Source organism: Camponotus vicinus, unplaced genomic scaffold, assembly GCF_025532165.1.
Source record: "Camponotus vicinus isolate PSW18456_S1 unplaced genomic scaffold, iyCamVici1.0 SCAF_9, whole genome shotgun sequence".
Taxonomy (NCBI): Eukaryota; Metazoa; Arthropoda; class Insecta; order Hymenoptera; family Formicidae; genus Camponotus; species Camponotus vicinus.
Window position 1 is genome coordinate 5047127 of NW_028141981.1, and position 20844 is coordinate 5067970.

Below are 20844 nucleotides of genomic sequence, written 5' to 3' on the forward strand. Positions count from 1 at the left end.
CCCCGGTAAATATTTACGCCGTCGTCTTAAATGCGGATCAAAATGCGGATACGACGCGTATGGCGTTGTTTGCGCGTTTGTGTGCACCACCCGGTGTATTTTATCGGGGTGACAGTACGGTGTGGGGAAAATCGAAGTAGAATAAACAGCGACCGATGCTCGATTTTGCCCGACAACGGGTCAATTTATTCGAAAGTACGTTCTTTCATTTCGTCGCTAATCCGTGTTTCTATTGACGTTTGTTTGCTTTGTATACGAAATACCTTCATCCGTTTCTCGCAACAGAAACGCCGCGCTCCGATTAGAGCGCGTTCGATTTACGTTAAATCGAAATTTATTTTGCCGCGCGCGTTCGAAATGAAATTGAATGAATTAATGAATTGTATCGAAATCGAGAGGGAGAGAGAGAGAGAGAGAAAGCAACTGAAAAAGAGAACGAGAGAAAAGGTATGCGTACGCGAGAGGATTCTAGATCAAATATCGTCCCAGCGAGATATTCCTCTCATTGCTGGCTGCATTATAATTATATTTATCAATATTTGATGCGTCTTTTCATTATTGCTATTGATTAATTTCATAACGATGAAATGTGCATTTTTATCGGAATATAATTCGATAATATTATGTTGTATTAAAGCAATTTTTAGACTTTTCTCTCTCATTTTATTTTCAATAAGGTACATGTGTCGAATTCGAATCTACGATTTATATGAAGAAAATCTCATATTGTGAACAAAACACTCTCTGATTGTGTTCAATAAACAATCACAAAATAGCCAATAACTCATTGTTATGTTTTTTTCTCTCTGAAAGAATTGAGAAAATTGATTCTCTTATTATTAATGGATCTATTACCTATAAAATCTTCACGTAAAAAAATCAAACAAAGAAGATATATATATGAGAAAATTCAATTGTAAATTTTAACAGAAATTGTGTCAGTTATATCATTTTAGAAAAAGATGTGTTCGCATTTCGTTTAATTTCATGTTAAATTTTTTTATTATCGTAACAATTTTTTATCTTTAATGTTATAAGAATATGTTCCGACGTTTACAGCCCTTCAGGATAGCTGCATTTCCCATCAATTAAACGTAATCCTTGTACCGTGCACGGCACTGTAAACGGCAGTCAATCACGTAATCGGTCGTGCCTATCGTTCTTTTTTTGCGCTCGTCGCTTAATCCGCGGAAATTGAACGTGGAAATTACAGTTCCACCGCGATGAAATTAGGAGACACATGTCAACCGGACGAGTTGAGACAATGCAAGAGATTAATTGTCGTCTTCCGCTAATGCGGAAATTAATTCGATGCTATCCATAAAACACAACTATGCAAATATTTTAAACTTAATTAAAAGAGTTAATTTAATATTTTTTAAAGATATTTTAATTTGTATATTTACTAATTCTTGTATTTATTTCTAAAAATTCCTTGGTCAACACAAGTTACAAATTAAATCAAGGAGGATTAATAAATTAATTCTTTTGATTTTTTATGATACATTCCTTTAGAGGAAGATAAAATGAGTGTATGAAAAAGAATCTGAAAGTTTAGATACGCATACGACAAAACTTTCTAGCGGTGATAGATGCGTTTTTAACATATTCGAGAGAAAAAACTACAAAGTAGATGCATAATTCAAAAACTGTGCTAATTTGACATTTATGATTTAGTTTATCCATTAAAATACTTATTCACATGTGAACGCATTTTGATAATTTCAAAGTATCAAAACACATTAATGCATTATAACTAATATATAATACACATAATAATATCTATGCTGCCGATTTTTAAAGAGAGATCCAGGAAATATACCTTTCATATATTATTATGTTTTAGAAAGTTAATTATTCAATATGAGAATTTATGAGAGTTCATTTAATAGAGTTAAATAAGTTTTAAAAATCTAATGAGATGAAATACTCTCTTTGATAAAGAAAACAGTTGATAAGAGACAAAGAGTAATATTTAAAAGATGTGTCTCTTGTTTAAGATAAGTTTGACTTTATGCGCGGTCTGGGAATAGCCAGATAAAATGTACGTTCGCACGGGGACGAAAATTGTTTCATCTAGGGATGCACTTACATTCTCCTTGGAATCCACTAAACGCTGACCGTTTCTCCACCAGGTGATGCCGGCTGGTGGCCTGGAGCCGGAAGTTGTGCAGACCAAGTCATACTTCTTACCCGCCGACAGCGGCTGATTCGCACCAATTATCTTCACTTCTAACGGGTTGACTGAAAATGATTTAATTCAGTCATATTTAATTCTAGTTGAATAATATGCTTGATGTATCTCCTCTATCCTTTTACAAATGTGAAACATGTTCATAAAGGATATTAAAATAATCCATAAAATCTATCATAAATTGTTATGTAATAAAATAGTGCTTTGATTTCGCATTTCGTTGGACTTTATTAGTGTCTTTTCAGTGGTCGTTTTTATTCAATTTAATGGATACTGTAGAACGTTTACATTAGCTTTATTTGTTTCAAATTTCAAACGAGAGGTATTTCAGGTAGCAATTATATGAATTTCTCTCGATAGATAATTATATTATATTAAAAATTATTAATTATAATTATATTATATTATAATAATTATAATTATATTATATTAAAATAAACAGGAAATAAAAAATAAGTTTGTTCAGACTGAAAATACTGAAGCATGCATAAGATACGCGCCAAATTTGAAAGCCTCTTCAGATATTCCTACCTACACATCCCTTTACAGTCATATACTTGGTATGACGAATTTTAAGCGTGGGATCATAAACTCTCCCTCTTCTCATTAATCCTACCGCCCGCGCTCTCTTTTCCGCTCTCTTACTATTTTATCACGCGCCATGTATCTTGCCGCACGATAGCTCAAGTACTATAACAAAGTGAATAACTTAATTTAGAGCGGAGACAATTAATCTTGCGTCCCATCTTGCGCGCTCTTTTTCAGGATGATTCAAGTGTTTTCTCAAGGTGACTTAGCAATGAGCGTTTGAGGATTCTTTCCAAAGTTAAAAAAAATCGCCATACAAATTTATACGAATATAGGATAATCGATAAACGTTCATAATATATGATGAATATCTCTTTTTACCTGTAAGCTCAAAGTTTCTCCAAAGCATACAAGATTTATTGTCACATGAGACTTTCTTGAGTTAAATAAATTTTTCCAAGTTCCTTTTCTTTCATTCTCTCTCTCTCTCTCTCTCTTTCATATTTCAACGAAGTATTTTCAATTTACATTTCTACTTCTCGACTTCTGGATGTATCGGTCTAAAAATTTCACAGTAATCCCAACGTCTAGCAAGACAAATTAAAAAAGGTCCGCAATTAATTAACCCCACTCGTTGTTCTAACGTCCCCGCGATAGCGGCGCGAGTAAAATTAACCGCCTGGCTGCCCTCGACTGCTGCTCGTTTCTTCGTTATAGCGGATCGCTGGCCACAAGACGCGTACCTTCCTGCACGCCAAATTGACGTTGATAAATCCTCTTTGTTATAAAGCGATATATCATCGGCGGGCACTTTGCCGTGCACGAGGAATTGAAGTTATTCAGAAAATTATCGCCAGTTTTAAGATGTAGGTGCATATGTGTATGTGTGCGTATGTATGTATGTATGTATGTACATGTGTATGTATATGTGTGTGTCGATGAACACTATCGAAGCATCGATACTGAATAGTTTTGGCATTGAAAAATTTCTGCTCAATATTATAGTTAGATTGATGCCTCTAACATTTAATCTCCTTTCCTCCTCTTTCCACGTTTTAAAGTTACTGTAATTTTACTCTCTGTTACATAACTCGGGGAATGGAAATATTAGATGTAGATGTATTTCAGAAATTTTTAGAAGTTTTAAAAGTTATGACGATATTGGCTCCTGAGAATGGAGATAATATTGAATGGAATGGGTTCTTATCGCATGGATTCTTATCGCATTCGATATTGGATATCGCAAAAGTATCGGCAGAAGTTTAAGTTAAATATTCGTACTCTTCGTGTACTCGTGCGCGAAACGTCGCGCTCTGTCCTCTAAATTTTCTAGTCAATGCGCGAAGAAACATTTTCGCCCCGAGTGCGTTGAACTCGGGGGGAAAATTGCGGATCCATTGCGTTGCACTCGGCCATACTCACGTAGGTTGCACGCGACGTGACTGAGAATTTATAGACGCGCGAGTAAGGCAATCGTCGATAACGGCGCAAAGTGACCATGAACGATGGTTTTGCGAACGTCGTAAGCGCCGTGCAAATTGGTAATGGCGAGTGTTGCTGCTTACGGATCATCGATGGAGAGGAGGAGGAGGAGAAAGCTTTAGTTATGGTATTTATAGGACCGCACGTACATTACGGAAGTTCGTTGATTTACAGCACGATATAAACGGCGATAAGCGTCGTAAGTTGTATGGACCGAAAATATCTGCGGAAACTATTTATCTTCGTCGTTCTTTTCAAGTAATTTACGCGTCATTACGGATCGTGGTAATTATTCGTGGGAATGACGTATCCGGACGTAACGTCAAATCGGGTCTTGAATAATATCAGTCGAAATAACAGACGTGTATCCGCTCCGTAATGACAATTATTAATTGAAAAGAGCGATGTTGCATTTTTGCTCACCATTTCTCTTCTACTAATCGATTCCGACCATCTGGTATGATAAGCATAATATTATAAAATTAATTAAAGCTGATTTCTATCTTTCTGCCCTCGGCGAAATTCTCGCTGATATTATTCTGCTATGCAGTTTTACTTCCACTCAATAATTCAAGATCGATTACAAAATTATGGCGCGTGCATACGCTCCATATAACTCAATCGGTCGTAATTTCAGTTTTATCGTGAATTTATTGACGGATAAAGCGCACATCCTGGGATAAAACGAGGATTTTGCTGGTGTTTTGGAAAATCGTATCTTATCGATTTTCAAGAACTAGTATACTATTTCTCACGCGATATAATCAATATTCATATTTACAGACATAAGAAATAATAAAAATAACGAATTTTTAGCAAATGGAATAATATTTTGAAAGCTTTTCATAAAGCAATCAAATTGGATTTAAAAATATAAAAGCCAACGCATATCCATTTCTCTTAAAATAGATTTATGCAGGTTATCGGAATTTTATCATATAGATTCAACATTACAGGCAAAAACACAACCAGTCTCGATAACTTGTACGGAACTGGAAGACGCACAAATATTCTACTTCAAACAGAAATCCCACACAATATCTCTTTTCTTCCTGAGAACTCTGGCTTATTGGATATATGAAGTTTCTGAACTTTTCGATTCAATCAAATGGTGATTTTTATCATAACCGAAAGATACAAAAAATTATATATATTCAATACATAGTACAGCTTATTTTAGTCGCCCGTTGTTCCTCTAAAATAATAAAACAAAAAGAGATTTATTCAAAAATTTCAATTCGTTAAATATTTAATTTACGTATTCTGAACTAGTGTAAGATTAATTTTTTATGGATTACAATATTTTATTGTGAATAATTTCATCGAAGAAATATAAGATTGTCGCCGGTAATTTAGTTTCCTTGACGGCATTTTCATTCTAAAAGAAAGAAACTCGTTTAATTGTGCCGCGACCGCGCCTAGACAGCCTGATTGCCGGAGTGATATTTCAGGCATTCTAACCCGTCGCCACCGGCAATAAGGCCGCCTTGGCTCCGACATTGCCACCGCCGCCGTTACCACCACCTTCCCCAATTTCCACCCCCTGAGTTACGGTTCGGGACTAATTTACATGACTTGCACCGAACTAATTCGAGCGGCGGTCGATAGCGCCGACTAAAGGGGTTAAAACGACGTTTACTTTATTACGTAATCACGGGGAAACCTAATATTGACAAAGGCGCAATGGGGTGGTTCGGCGGCGGCGGCGGCGGCGACGGCGGAGGTGGCGGTGCGGTTCGGGGGTGCCTCACCGATCTCGCTCGCTCCGCTTCAAAGAGCGTGGCTACCGTCCTCGTTGTGACGCCGCGAGTCTTTGCGCCGCAGTTTGTTACTTACGATTTGCAATTCCACCGGTGTTTGAGTTTACGGATTGAGATTTATGGACTCACGCAATCGGGTAGGGCGAGACGAGACAAGGTGACTCGGGCGAACCGGTTCGGGCCATACGCGCGTGGCTACGTGCGCGTCAAGATACGGGAAGCATCTCGTTTGCATCTTAATCAAGCAATTTCATTAGCGATAAGTTTCCGGTATGCCGGCTTAATTAATGCGAATATAATGTCGCCGCAACGTTTAACCCTTTGAAGTGTGGCAATCTTATGTCATAGCACCATCGTCTTCACAGATCATCCTCATGGGATACATTCATAGGCCATCGGGATAATCCGCCTGCACTTATCGACTACTATATCATATACATATTGTACACCGATAGGCAAGTTTACGAGCTCTTGATCGAATTAATCTTTGCCAATCTCCTGTTATTAAGTGGCACCGAGAAAATTAGGAAAACGATAGATTTATCTTCTTTAAACAGAATAATTGATCGACGTAGATTTCTCAAAATTTACAATTATGAGTGTGTTTTAATTTTTGGTGTATTAAATTTAATAACTTCTAAGTATAGTAAATTTAATAATTTCTAATCTTCTCTTTATATATTTATGCTATCGAAGGTTATATAAAAGATAGAGTGCATCTTTTTATTTATACTTTATTTTATATCTTTCAAAAACGTATAAATCAATATATAACAAATTTAAATGAGCAAAGCAAAGGCACGTTAGGCTCTCTTTAATTTCCACAATTATAATTAATAATAATTAATTATAATTATGTATTTATGCCATAACAGTAATTGTTTCAAAGCTTTGTTCTAGATTCAGCACACGTATAAAGTCATATATATGTGAACCGTTGCCTTTACAAAGGGGATACCGATGCACGTGTCTTAAGCAGATTAACATGCATTACGAAATTGTGTGTACCTTCCCCTTCCATCCGTGTCTCAGAATGTATATATATTTTCGCTTATTCAATAATAATATTGATAATAATATTAACAAACAGATATATCGGCGGATAGGTGTGGATTTAGGGCAGCTTTATCCCCAGCGCACACGCATGCACAGGAGAGTTACAAATCATATCAACATGTTGGCGGATATTAGTGGATTTAGCTGTCACTTCGGCGCAAAATTTCAGATATTGCTTCGCTATGCAAATCTGCTTATAACAGCAAGTAATCATCATGTAGGACACGCCAATCGTCATCGAATTGCGTATATGATTCGATATCACTAAAGATGCGCCATTAAAGCAAGTCTGGTTATCGATATAGGTGTTTGTCTACCAAATATTCGGCAATACTTAAATATTTAATAATATTGCTTTATCGCATATCTCACGAATAATTATACAAAATAAAACTGCTAGTAAAATTGTTGAAAAGATAATAATAATAATGTAAAAAAAGTTTTAAATTTCTTCGATATAAAAATAAAAAGATTAACTTATTCTTATATCAAATTAGATCATTGACAGATAAAATATTTAATGTATTATTTATTGGCTAATATCGAGTTTATATTGCAAATTTCTAACTCTTCTAACAAAACAAAACAGATTCATGTAAATTTTTTTTATATTAACTTTTAATATTATTGCAATTTATATTTAATTTCTCGATTTTACACATATGTATGTACATGTATGTAAGTGTTTTGCGCGAATTTCGCGTTTATTTTTTTTAAATAAAAATTAGATGTATACTCTAAACAGATGCGGATCTGTAGAGTAGACTGAAGAATAAAATTATAATTTTAAGAATAATGCGTATATTTATACATGTTATATTTGCACATGTCCTAACTATCTTGGCTCCTCCACGCAGATGATTCATCTTTACTCATAAAGTTTATCTAGTAAGCCACGGAAATCGGTACATGCGCTGTTTGTCGTTATTGTTCCCTAGCTACGTCATTGCGGATACCGTAAATGCCGTATCGCGCATACCGGCAAGAAAATTTGCTTCACGCAAGTGGCTGTATCACACTGACGCTTCGTGGCATTTCGCATTCAACCCTTTCCCTCGTGTATCGTGTCTCACGGGTACATACTAACTCTTGGAAGTCATATTCTCTCTTACTTAAGCTCAGTTCACGCATGCTAGTAGCTAGATATTCGTATCCCTATGTGTTTCTACATGCCATTTACGTTGAAACCGCCTCTTGAGATCAGTCAACGTATTCAATTCTAATTGATATAGTTGTCCGCCCCCTTTCTCTCCCCCTTTCTGTTTCTCTCATATGAAAATCATAAGATATATGAAAAATATACCTCTACTAAATTTTTTAATATTAAAAATTATTTAGAATTATACATCTTGAAAAGAAGATGTTTGAAAAACAATGAATAATAAGTAAAAAGGAAAAAAGAAGATTCTTAAATTTGTAATAAAATTATAAAACGAATATTAACTGTATTTATATACATATTTAAGTATAACAAATTGGGAGATTAAATTGTAATTTTTTATGTTCAATTATTTCAAAAATGTTTCGGCAAAAAGAGATACAACTTTGAGAATTTTTATATAAATGTTAAAAAACTCTATATAATCTTTAAAGAAATTCAATACAAATTTTATTTTTTAACAGTTGACATCGCACTTGTTTTTATATTTAAAAAAATGTAAAAAATCTATTTTTAGTTTTGCGATATAATTTCTTGTAACCTCCGTTGTCTATTTCTCCGCTACCTTAGTTCTCTTCATACACGTACAGTAGTGTGAGAGAAGCATTTCCCTCGGTCGCGCAAAACTAGCTCCTCGCAAACTCGTTGACAACTTTTTGCACCGCATGCACGTCTCGTGACATCGGCGACCAAGTGACTTCTCGGCGAATACGCGGGTCGCACGCAGAAACGGCAAATAAGCCCTATTGTCTGCGGTTTTAACTCAATGAACGACGTAATTTCCGTCGGCCGGCGCGTCATAAATATTCATTAAGAGTTAATTTTAACTCAGTTCGCTCTCTCCCGTGAACAAGTAGCACGGTTGATCACGCGCGCTTCGCGTAATCCACGAGGAACCTGACTGTCAATTATATTCTAGCAGGTGATAAAACCGAAGGACGTGCAGATAAAATTCGATGTATCGATTAATGTTCGAAAATTGTCTTGACGGCAATGGTGCTTTTTGCAAACGAGATGTGTATAGTTTAAGACTCTATGAATAAGATATTGGAAACAGGTCGTGTTCGAAAGTTTGACTTATTGCATAACAAACAGTGAACTCGAATCCTGATTCGAAACTTGACCCGTGTGAATCTGGCTTTATTCGAATGGCGTTTCTAGTTACATTTCTAACAAGAGAGCATAGATAGAGAGACGAAATCTGAGTAAAACCTTAATTAAGTAACGTTTGCAACCGCGCTCTTTATTCTTGCGCAAAACTCTTTTGAAGCACCGAGATAACATGATACAACGCCTCAACTAGTAGTCTGTTAGCGCATAAAGTAAATCCTTGCATAAGAAAAGTAATTTGGAGTTTACTCTGGCTTATAGTCCAACTTTCCTGGGCCCTCATATAAAAGCTCCGTTCATCTTTCAAACCCGATTACAAACACATAATCTCCTGATAATACATCTTTAATACGCGATTCATGAAATACGCGGAAATGATATGTGTGTGTGAGCACGATCGGCGATTATCAACTTGAAACTCTTTGAGCGTGATAAGGTTGTCGGTAAACACTAATAAAAGATAGATATACTTCTACTTCCTATTTCCTTTCGAGTAATTCTGTGATTTAATTAATTTTTGGGTGTATAAAGACTTTTATGATATTCTACAGTATTTTCTTTATTCTGATATTCCTAATTTTTGATGAAATTTTTTTATTCTTCTAGTAAGTAAATTTTAAAGAAACCTTAAGACTAAATTATCGAAATCAGTTTTTTGTTTTTGCAAACTTTTTTCAATAATCAAAGATCAAATTGATTCATGAACAAAATATTGTGAATGCGATTGAGAAATATCGACAGCATGGACGGCGAAAATGGCTACAAAGGTCGGAGTAGAATATGACACTAGTTTCTCGTGGGAGTGCAACTTTAGGGAAAATCACTGTGCTATGGACGCTGTCAATCTCAAAGCTGACAATGGGTCTCGCGGGTGTCGAACGTCGCACGAAAAAGCACTTACATTTAAGCACCGGCCGCGTGGGGGCTTAAAGCTCCTCAAGACAAGGGGAAATTGGATGAAAGCCGTCGTTGTAGTTGGTGTGGCGGGGAAGATAGTGGAGGGGAGGAAAAAGTGTGGAATCAAAACGGTGTTCGCCGCAAAAAGGATATTTGACTCTTTTCCGTTCTACCTAGTTTGCACTAGCGCTTTCTACATAATTTCTATGTAGAAGATCAACCCTTAATTCTTATAAACATACATCGAGCGATTAAGATTAATCGAATATAAAAGGAGAGAAGCTAGAATAGTATAATTAAATTTTATTAATAATTATATATTCTAATAGAAACTCTTTTAATAATTTGTAGATTTTAATAATTTATAGATACATACATTTTTCTTTTTTATAAATATATATATATATATATATATATATATATATATACATATATATTTTTTTAAATAAAACATGAGTTACATAATATTAATTATTTTAAATAAATTAAATCAAATATATCTGTTTTGCTATATTTCATAATTTTCTATTTTGAAATAAGTTATTGATAACATTATACATTTTAATTAAAAAACCACAGCAAATTTTAATGATCAAAAATATGTTTATGTTAAAAAGTAGAACCTTTATTCTTTTTTTCCGCTGCTGTAATATTATTTAAATTCTCTTAAAGTGCAAAAGCTTGTTCTTGTACGTTCATAGTTTTCTTTTCTCGGTATTATCATATTATTTATGAAATATATATTCATTGTAAAAAACACAACTGTGATAGAATGAAGTACGCCTCATTACTGCAACGATATTCTGATGGAAAATGAAAACATGATAAAATAAAGATCTTGGAATAGGAATATTTAAGCATTAATGGTTTTTAAAAAAAGAGTTATTATAGTTAACCAATCATCTCGGCGAATGGGAATATGCTTGAATAAGACGAGATGAATGGTGATAAAGTCGCGTTTGCTGATTGGATCTTTTTCGAGATATTGACCGCTCTTTTATTGCTTTCATTTCTTCGTACTTCAACGCGAGAGAAATATCGTATTCTCCCAAGAGAGAACCGGCGAAAAATTTAAGGTTTTCGATGAAATATGAAGTTACCAATAAAATTTGAAACACAATCCGACATGATACGCGTTTCTCTCATGCGAGTACTAAGAAAATAGTTCACAAATTTCACAGAGCACGCAATTTTTATCGAAGAGAGTGAGAGATTTCAGACAATTGAGAAATTTTCTCTAAGAAACTTCAACTGAGAATTTTCAAGTTTCTTTATCGCTCGCTGTTTGTACGTACTGACGGATGTCGCGATGAATTAAGTTAAATTGGCTCGCATTTGCGAACTATGATGGCCTAGCTCGGCAATGTGCATTAAAGTTTTCTCGCGGCGTGCATCACGAGAAACCTGTCGGTTACACTCTGTCCTCCCGAGACATCCGCGGGATTCTACACAATCTAACTATGTCATTCTGTTCATTCTTCCTTCTCTCCTCGTTAGCAAGTCCTTTTAATAGCAGTTACGACGACTGTATGCATGCTCTTATACGCTTATATATAAATATAAATATATATATATATATATATATATATATATATTTATTTATTTATTTATTTCTTATTTATTTATTTATAAATGAGAAATCTTGCAAATGTAGACATGCGTGACATGCATGCGCTTATATATATGTGAGAGAGAGGATATTATATGCGTTTTATGTGCGTGTGTACTGCCTGTCGTATTCGCGCACGCTAATGGTTATCGATTTCCAAGAGCGCCATATCGTTCCTCGACAGAATGCCTGGCGATGAACAAGGACGGCTTGCGTCGCATAACGAGGCCGTTCATTAATCCGCAATTCCAACGGCTCGGGATTTGTCGCGCATATTATAACAAGCGGGCGTACCGTGTCATGCGCGTGTATGCAAGCGCATGCGAATGTGGGATTGTATTGCGAGAGGTCGAGATATATACATGATTCACATCACGAATATCATTCTCGCAATGAAATGTTTAAAATAAAAAAAGATTAAATTAAGTATACAACACCCTTTCCCCGAAAGTGAACATTTGTCTTAAACGACGAATAAGGTAGAAAAGTTTTCTGCTTCTTTCCTTTCACTTTGGGAAATCATATGGGATGAATCATTCAAGTAAAACATGTAAACAGTATTTCGTCCCGAGTTTTGTGGAAACATTGGATAGCTTGACAGCAGCGTCTTGCAATGACGAAGCCATTCATAGGAGTTCAAATACTGACTTTGTCAAAGGTAACCATGCCACCATCCCTAAATGTAAACAAGTAACTACGAAAATGCTCCGCGCAAACTCTAAGGAGAAACTGTTTCGTGGGTCCAATATACATTAATATGTGTAGATTCACAATATACTCGCAACTTATGGCTATCTTGTTACTCATAGAAAAAAATTAAGAAAGTGTACATTTAAAAGATTTATGTATGTTTTATGTTTACGAATATTTATAAGAAGAGACTATTATGCATGTGTATAGACACACACATATATTTTATATAATTACAGAGCTTGAGAAGATATAATTTTTATATTTTAAATTAAGACTTTTTTATCAACACACACACATACAGTAGGTAATAAAATTATAACGTCTAATTTGATTTGAGCGAGAGAATATCTCTAATTTTATACATTCATATATAAGTATCAATATATAAAAGAATAGAGAGAATAAGGTGGTACGAGACGAAAGTGGCAAAGTGATCGTCAGCACTGAATTACGTTTGTGTCACAATGTGACGTATTTAAATCATGGCCATTTCAACCAGCACTAGGAAAGTTGGCGTTACATGCAAAGCGCAAATTGAGTTTAAAAATGGCGCATGGTTGTGATAGCTTCAATTGCAACGTCTGCCCGTTTCTGATGCTTTTCAAGAAATTGCGGTGAAATACGCTGCGCCACACGCGCTGTATAGCACCGTAATGAGAACATCCGAGTGCTTTTCTTTCAACATTAATATGATGCACACGTATGTTTTCTCGCTGGTGAACTTTTGCATCGCAGGTGAGATGTCGCCTTTACCGAAATGAAACTTTTCTAATATACCCTTTATTCTCGAGAATAAATCTTATATATCACAAGTAATCTCGATTTTCTCTATTGATACACGGAAATGAATGAATGTCGAAATTGAAAATTCGATTGTTTGTGAAGTTACTATTGAAACGAGGCGCAGACTGTTTTCGACATATCTTATATAAATAACGATAATTGATATTAATTCCGGATGTTATTTTTATTCAATTAATTGATTATTATCGATCGATTTACATTATAACTTTTTGACCTGATTATTAAATAATGACATTTAATAAAATTCTTACAAATTTGTGGAGTAATTTCAAAAACGCACTATTATTAATATACTGTAAAGTTACTTTTGGCGAGCTTCCGGATTCCGATAGAGAACCGGCGATAGAGTTTTATTGTCCTGAACTGCTAAGATATTTTCATCCCTTTCATTCCGTTTTGCTCTTGCCTGTGTGTGTGTGTGTGTGTGTATTTATGTATGTATATAAAGATCATTTTATAGAACAATTCAAGAACTGCAACATTTTCAAATGTACAGCTTTAAAGTGAAGTTTTCAGGTCAAGATTATTTTTGCTCGATCTACAAACTTGACCAAAACTATCAAAATTGGTGCAGAGATAGCTTTTATAAACATCTGTTTTAAAAGCATTTTAAATTTTCGCAAAATTATTATTGTCAGATAATAAAGAGAGAATTTAATATAATTAATCTTAATGTATATATATCAAAAAACTAATTTTAGTTATTATTTTTATAGCAGAAATTTTGTGAATGATATAACGGATATGTCAATAATGAATAATGTGAATAATATAATGAATATATCAATTTGTAAATTCAAAAATGTAATTTTAAAATGCAATAATCTCAAGAATTAATGCTGACTGCCACTTATCAGACGCTATTATAAATTGATATTATTTTCTTCGAAAATTTACTAACCGCTTTTTCTTGAATCATTCTGTAGAGGTTGTTCGCGGGAGATGGTGACCGATTTCATACTTTCCATCGCCCGAAGCTGCGCTCTTTCGCTTTTACATTTTTACGTTTCCTTTGCTCTTTCTCTTTCTCTCTTCTCTTATTCTCTCGGCAGCATTTCGTCTGAAAATTCAGGCCAGCCGCGAGCGAACGCGGAGCGTCTCCTATTCAGCGACTATGAGCCTATTCAGTTCGAGTGGAAGAAGGAAGGTTGCTGCATTTCACCGTAGATTATCGTAGCTCGTTTCACGGGAAACACAAACACATAGTCACAGTGGTTTGGATATTGTTTACTCACGGGGCTATGTATGAAGGTGTCGTTGATATTGCACGCCATTCTACGTGGATTAAGCCGCAATGGAGAAATAAAATGAGAATGAGAGAAAAAGAGAGAGAGAGAGAGGGAGAGAGAGAAATGATATCTCCCATAATTACATATAAAAAGAAATCTATTCATTGGATATTGTCGAATGTCTGAAGTATATATTCACTTAAATAAAGACATATATATATTTATATATTTTTTCAATAATTTTCATGAAGTAATTGTATATCAATATATCAACGTTTTGACTTGCATTAACTTTACAAAGATATACACATATAAATACTTTGTATATTCAAGTGTATCACAATATTTAGATTTTGTATTTTTTTAATATCGTTATTATCCTTGTGGTAGAACAATTTATTTTATGAAAACAATTTGTGAAAAATACATTATATAATAAAAAAGCAACAATATCGCATTATTGAAGAGACATCAATATTATTTATATAAAACTTATGAAAACCGCAAAATTTCCGGCCTTAATTATGAATTCATTTTCTTTCCATGTTTTATGTATACTCGTGTATTTTCGATAAAAATATCAGTTTCGCGAAAAATTATTGATCTTGTTAATTTTCCTCAAATTTATTATACGCATAATGCATTATCTATGTATGTACGCGGTTATTTAGGTAACTAATAAAGCGTCAAATTTTTCGCAGGAGATATTATTTTCCGTTATAATGCTTCTCTCTGAAAATGTTTTCGCCATAACTAACTTCGGATAATAGCATGCCTCGAATAATCCACTAATTAAGTTGATTAACAAAAGAGTAAATAATGTCGTGTTTGCACGATGCATGGCCTATGCGCATTGTTTTTCGATGTAATTAGACTGTATGTAGATACAGGCTTTAAAATTTGTTCATTAAATGAAGCATTTCATGACCCTTGTGAGAGAAGTTTGAGAGAAATACGAGTGCATTTCTTAGCATGGATGATATCGTTGCACGTTCCAGATGAGATTACGTGTTTCATCAAATAATAGAGATGCTTCGATGGATACGATTCCATCGATCACCTAATTATTGTGAAATTGCGGAACGGAGAAGATTGTCAATGAGCCTGTTGAAATCCTACGACGTCTGCTGCAACTATAGTATATGGCTAATAACTCTTGCTATCCAAGCATATGCATTTATCAAACTTGACATGCTCTTCTCGCTACAGGTTGTTCCATAAGTCATATATTTTTTTTACGAGATATACGAAACGAGCTAAAGAAACTGACAGGTCTCTCAATGTTGGAAAATCAAGAATTACATATGACTTTGATGCAAATTAAATTTTAGAAGAAAATATAAAGAAAGAGACAAAACAGCATTTCACTTTTTAATTATTTTACAAAGCGTTAATTTAAGAAGCCGCTTAGAAGCTTTAAATATTTATCTTACATAACAATACATGTAATATAATAATAATTTTACCAATTATTCTATATAGTCTTTCCATATAGGCTTTCATAGAGTTAAAATAGAGTCTTGATATAAATAAAAATTTCAATTTTTATAAAAAATCAATTGTTAAGATTAAGCATATAAACTTTGAGACATCCTGTATACTCGATTATAGTTCTCATCGAAGCGCGAAGTAATTGTTCCGTTATCGTTCCGGAACCTGGTCGGCAACAGACCGGAAGAGGCCTTAAATCTTGCAAGATTACCATATTGCTCGGTGCTATATATGCGGCTATACGAAGTAATCATTGATTCGTTTTTGGAGGCGCGTTTGATTCACCAGCCTTACATTGCGAGTTGCATAAATGTTATTTATTTCAATATGAGAGACGAGCAGAGTTGACTGGTTTATAAAAAGATTAAAAATCCTCTCGCTGTTCTATCTTTGAAAGAGATCTCTTTCGAAATTTCCACTTGAATAAACTTAAGTAAACACAGTAACAGAGGATGTGAACGAAACGCAGCGGATTGAATGAGATTTTTAATTAAAAACTTATTCTTGTTCACTCACATTTAACTTGGTTTGTTGATTGTTCTAGTCATCAAGAAATGATTATTCTCTCTCTTTCTTAATTTTAAATATTCAATTTTAATCTGTTTCATTCTCGGTTTCATTGAGGCTGCTATAGAAGACAGATTATAGAGACATGAAAATGCTATATATTTTTGTAATCTCTTTGCTGAGTAATAAAATAATAATAATTTCAAAATTATTATTATTAGATAGATATTGCGGTGCATAAATATTCATTTATTTGTAAAATTTTAAATTAAAATCTGGCATATTCAATTATATATTTTTAAATTTAAATCTTTTAACTATTCTGATCGACAAAGCGACTACCATTCTTTTATGTTTTCACTTTTAATTCGTTTTATCCTATGGCTCTATTGATTCAAAAAGAAATAAAATAAATATTGCATGCCTATGCAATTTTGTACAGCGAAAAAGAAATAGTAACAAATCTAGATATCGCAATATATTGACATTCAAAACTGAAGGAACATGTTAGAATTATTTAAAATTTTTTTTTAATAAAATTTTTTTACAATAACAAACAAGAATATTTTTTAACTTGAATATTGGGACACACGCACGCACGGATGCACACACGTATGCACACATATACACACATGCATACATATATACATATTGAATGGCTTTTATATATATATATATATATATATAATATAAAAAAGAGTTTTCTATATTATAGATGTATGTGTGTGCCTATATCGATTCCATTTTTATGATATAATTGAAAATTTTCATTTCAAAGCGATAAATGTATTAGATAAATATAATTTAGATTAATTCAAAAAACTCAAGGCAAAGAACTTGACGTACAGATTGGATGATTTGATCATTTTGACGAATCGCGCAGCGGTAGAAACGCCAATTCGAGATATCGAAGAGGAACGATGACGATAAGAGAAAGAGGAGTAGGAAGAGGGACGCGAATATCCCGTGGGATTCTGATAGATTGAATTGCAAAGCGAATGAAAACCAAACCCCGCGAATAAGGAGCCGTCGATGAGTGCCGGCGACGTGCGTTTTCCACTGCGTTTCCGGATATACGTGCGCGAAATCGCAAGATGGTGCGCGAGAGCGCAATCGCATCTTTCGCAGAGAAGAACAAGATCTATCGAGATTTTCCGGAAAGAGGAAGGGCAATCGCGCGCGAGATGCTTCTCGCTTTCGAGAACGCGAAGAAGGCGTACTTCTCACAGAGAGACGAGTAATTGATCGGCAGATTCAATTTCGCGCGGATAATGAAACGCCGCTGGAGGAAGAGCATGCCGGGGTAACGATCGTTTTGATTCCCTTCAACACCATAGTTGCAAATTGTCAAAGTGCAAAGCAATGTACGCCAAGCCTTGAGGGCGGAAATGTGAAAGACACTTTACTATGAAAACTCATTGAGTGCATTAAAGGGGTAAACTGTTGACTTATCAAATTGTGAAATGGTTGAGTTAAATTTATTGACGCTAGTATATTAAATACATTCGTCGTTCTTTTACTTAAATGGATCAATTTATTTAACTGAGATAATGTTGATTCCAGATAAATTCTAAAAATAAATTCTAAATATCTATAAATTTCAAATTCTATAATAATTCTAAAAATATCTTTTTAATTCAGTCCCTAAATTAATATCTTGGTATAGAATGGAATTTTTTAAATTAAAAATAAAAAACTTTTAAACCTTAAAGATGTATAAATATATAGATAATGTAATTTCTTTTTCAGCTAATGCAAATTTTACTGTGTCAAGAATTGTAACTCGAAATTATTTAGATACTAAATTTTTGATAATAAAAATCAAATAATCAAATAAAAATTTGTTTCTTCTTGAAGAAAGATTATCTTTATAAAAAAAACTAATTTCGAATAAATTAAAAAATCTGTGAAATCAAAATTAAACTGCAATAGTTATATATCTTCGTATAGAGATGAAAGATAAAAATATAAAAAGAAGAATAATAAAAGTAAGAAAATCTTTTTTAAAATAAACTAACTCTCTCAAAATAAGATTACATTTATGAAAAATGTATTTCTGAAAATTAATTTTCGGAATTCAGTATATCACATGAATAATATGAATTTCTTATTTTTGCTAAATTTATCGTGATTAATAATCAATCATTCTTTTGATTATAATATTCACTTCCATACCTACACTTCATGCTAATCGCTCATTAGTTCCTTTATTGTCTGCGAGGACATTTGTCGGGCTCTTCTGACGTCTGAGTGGCTAAGGTAATAGCCTATATAAAAGAGAGAGAGAGAGAGAAAGAGAAAGAGAGAGAGGAAAGAGAGAAAGATAGACAGCTAGGTATTCACGGGATGCATCTAATAGGTATTGTCAAGTCAGCACGCTAGCGAGTCGACAAATGACTTCTGTATTCTGTCAGCGAAATGAATAACGTGGCGTTCGCCATTACATATGGCGTGCGCGAACACTTGCCAAGATCAGCCGAAAAAGATGGTCCGCGCACTAACGCTCAGCGCCGCTCTCGGCATATTGAAAGGGACCGCGCGCTTTTACGTGAAAGGGAGATATATTACACGGGAAATCCGTGTTACTGAGCGTCGCATATCGAGCGCAAAAGTTGCCATCGTCAAAAGACCGTTGCGAACAACCATATGATATCCGCCCTGAAGAGAACATTCTCTCTCTTTTGCACTGTTTCCTCAGCTTCCCTTAAATATCCCAGAGAATGTATCGTTCCTAATATTCAATTATTTTATTTATCATTATGATGTAATGTGTATCAATGTATATAAAATATTAATATTATAAAAATATACTCTAAATTGATCGAAAACTTTCTATTAATGAAAGAAAAATGTCAATAAAAAAAGAATCAATATGATCATATATAATTAACAATAAAATCTTTTATGCATGTTCTGCTCTAATTAGCTCTTTATCAAATTAATTATCAAATAAATTTTTAAATATTTGAGAAGCCAAGGAATATAAATACAAAATTATTTGACATGAGATAGAGATTGACATGAGAACTTAGATTTGCTTTTTCTCTTTTTCTCTCTCAAGGATCGATTTCGAGCTCACTACTTATATACATACTTCTTATTTTTAAGCAAATAGTATGCATTTTTCTACATTCTTCGCAATAAAAGTTACGTTAAATAGATCGTTTAAGCAAAAAAGGAGGAATTCAAATCAGTTTGGAAACGCGACAAGCGTTCCTCGTTTCGTGTTACCCTCGCTCTCAAATCGTTTTCGAAGGCAGGCGTCGCGTAACAATACCTGATAAAAATCGATTTAACTGAGACAACGGCATTGCTCCAATCCAATTCGCGTATGCTAATGGGATCTAATCCTCTTGTCTTTCTCGCCCAACGTAAAATCGTCCGATAATTTCACGTTATCTTGAATAATTTGCTATTACGTAGGTCGCGTGTTTAACCGATTTCATTCCGACTTTTACACCGGAATGTCATCTACAAGCTTTATCAGAAGTAGTCACGAATCGTGAATCTAGAGAAATGTTACTATACTTTTTTTATACATATATAGAATATATTTTATCATATATATATGTATTTTGTAGCTTTTATTCTGATTTCTTCTTTCCCGTATTTAAGTAAATATATCAATGATCAATTACCTTTTTATTAAATAATTCATTTTCCGTTAATAATTTTCCTAATCTAATTTATACTGTGTTATCAACAAGAGAGAACTGTTCTATGTAATATATTGTAACCAATATTATAATGCGTCTTGAAAATATCGCGCGCTCAAATGTTAAATGTTATTTTGTCGATTAAAAGTTTTGAAAATTCGTAAAAAAAATTGAAATCTTATTTGTGCATGTATTATAAAGATACACAAAATTTCTCTCTTTTCAAAGTTTGTGAGAAAATCAATTAGCCAGCAAAACTATCGTGTATATGCACATTTAATTACGTCCAAGCGCGAATAAAAGTTTCTCTTATTACATTCGAACTACAGTCAGTTCGAGTCGGAGCCGTAGAGTATGTTTTCATTATACTTCGTCCATTGCTTTTAAATCGTGGTTGAACTTTTCTCTATATTTCTTTAATGAAGATTCTCGTGGACTTTTAATGTTTTTTATATACACCGTCAATATAAGAATTTCACGAATGCTTGGCGTGTCTACTTTCTCATTGATTTTATCATTAAAATATATTTAATGCAAACTCTATTTTCCCGTAAACGATGTATTTATTCATCTTCAATATTTTTAATTGCCATACTCTTGATGATCTTCTTTCAAAACTTTCTTTTCATCGTATAATAGTTATAATTGTACAGTACAATAGTTAGCTTA

General features: G+C 33.7%; 1 protein-coding gene across 3 annotated transcripts in view; it reads right to left on the minus strand.

Annotated features, from left to right (window-relative positions):
- LOC145976684 (neural cell adhesion molecule 2) overlaps nt 1-20844 on the minus strand; it is a 194167-nt gene that overhangs the window by 16571 nt on the left and 156752 nt on the right. For all 3 annotated transcript variants that reach the window (XM_083107989.1, XM_083107991.1, XM_083107990.1), the window contains one exon: nt 2093-2244. In XM_083107989.1, coding sequence (XP_082964115.1) covers nt 2093-2244 — 152 coding nt within the window. The remainder of the gene's footprint in view (nt 1-2092; nt 2245-20844) is intronic.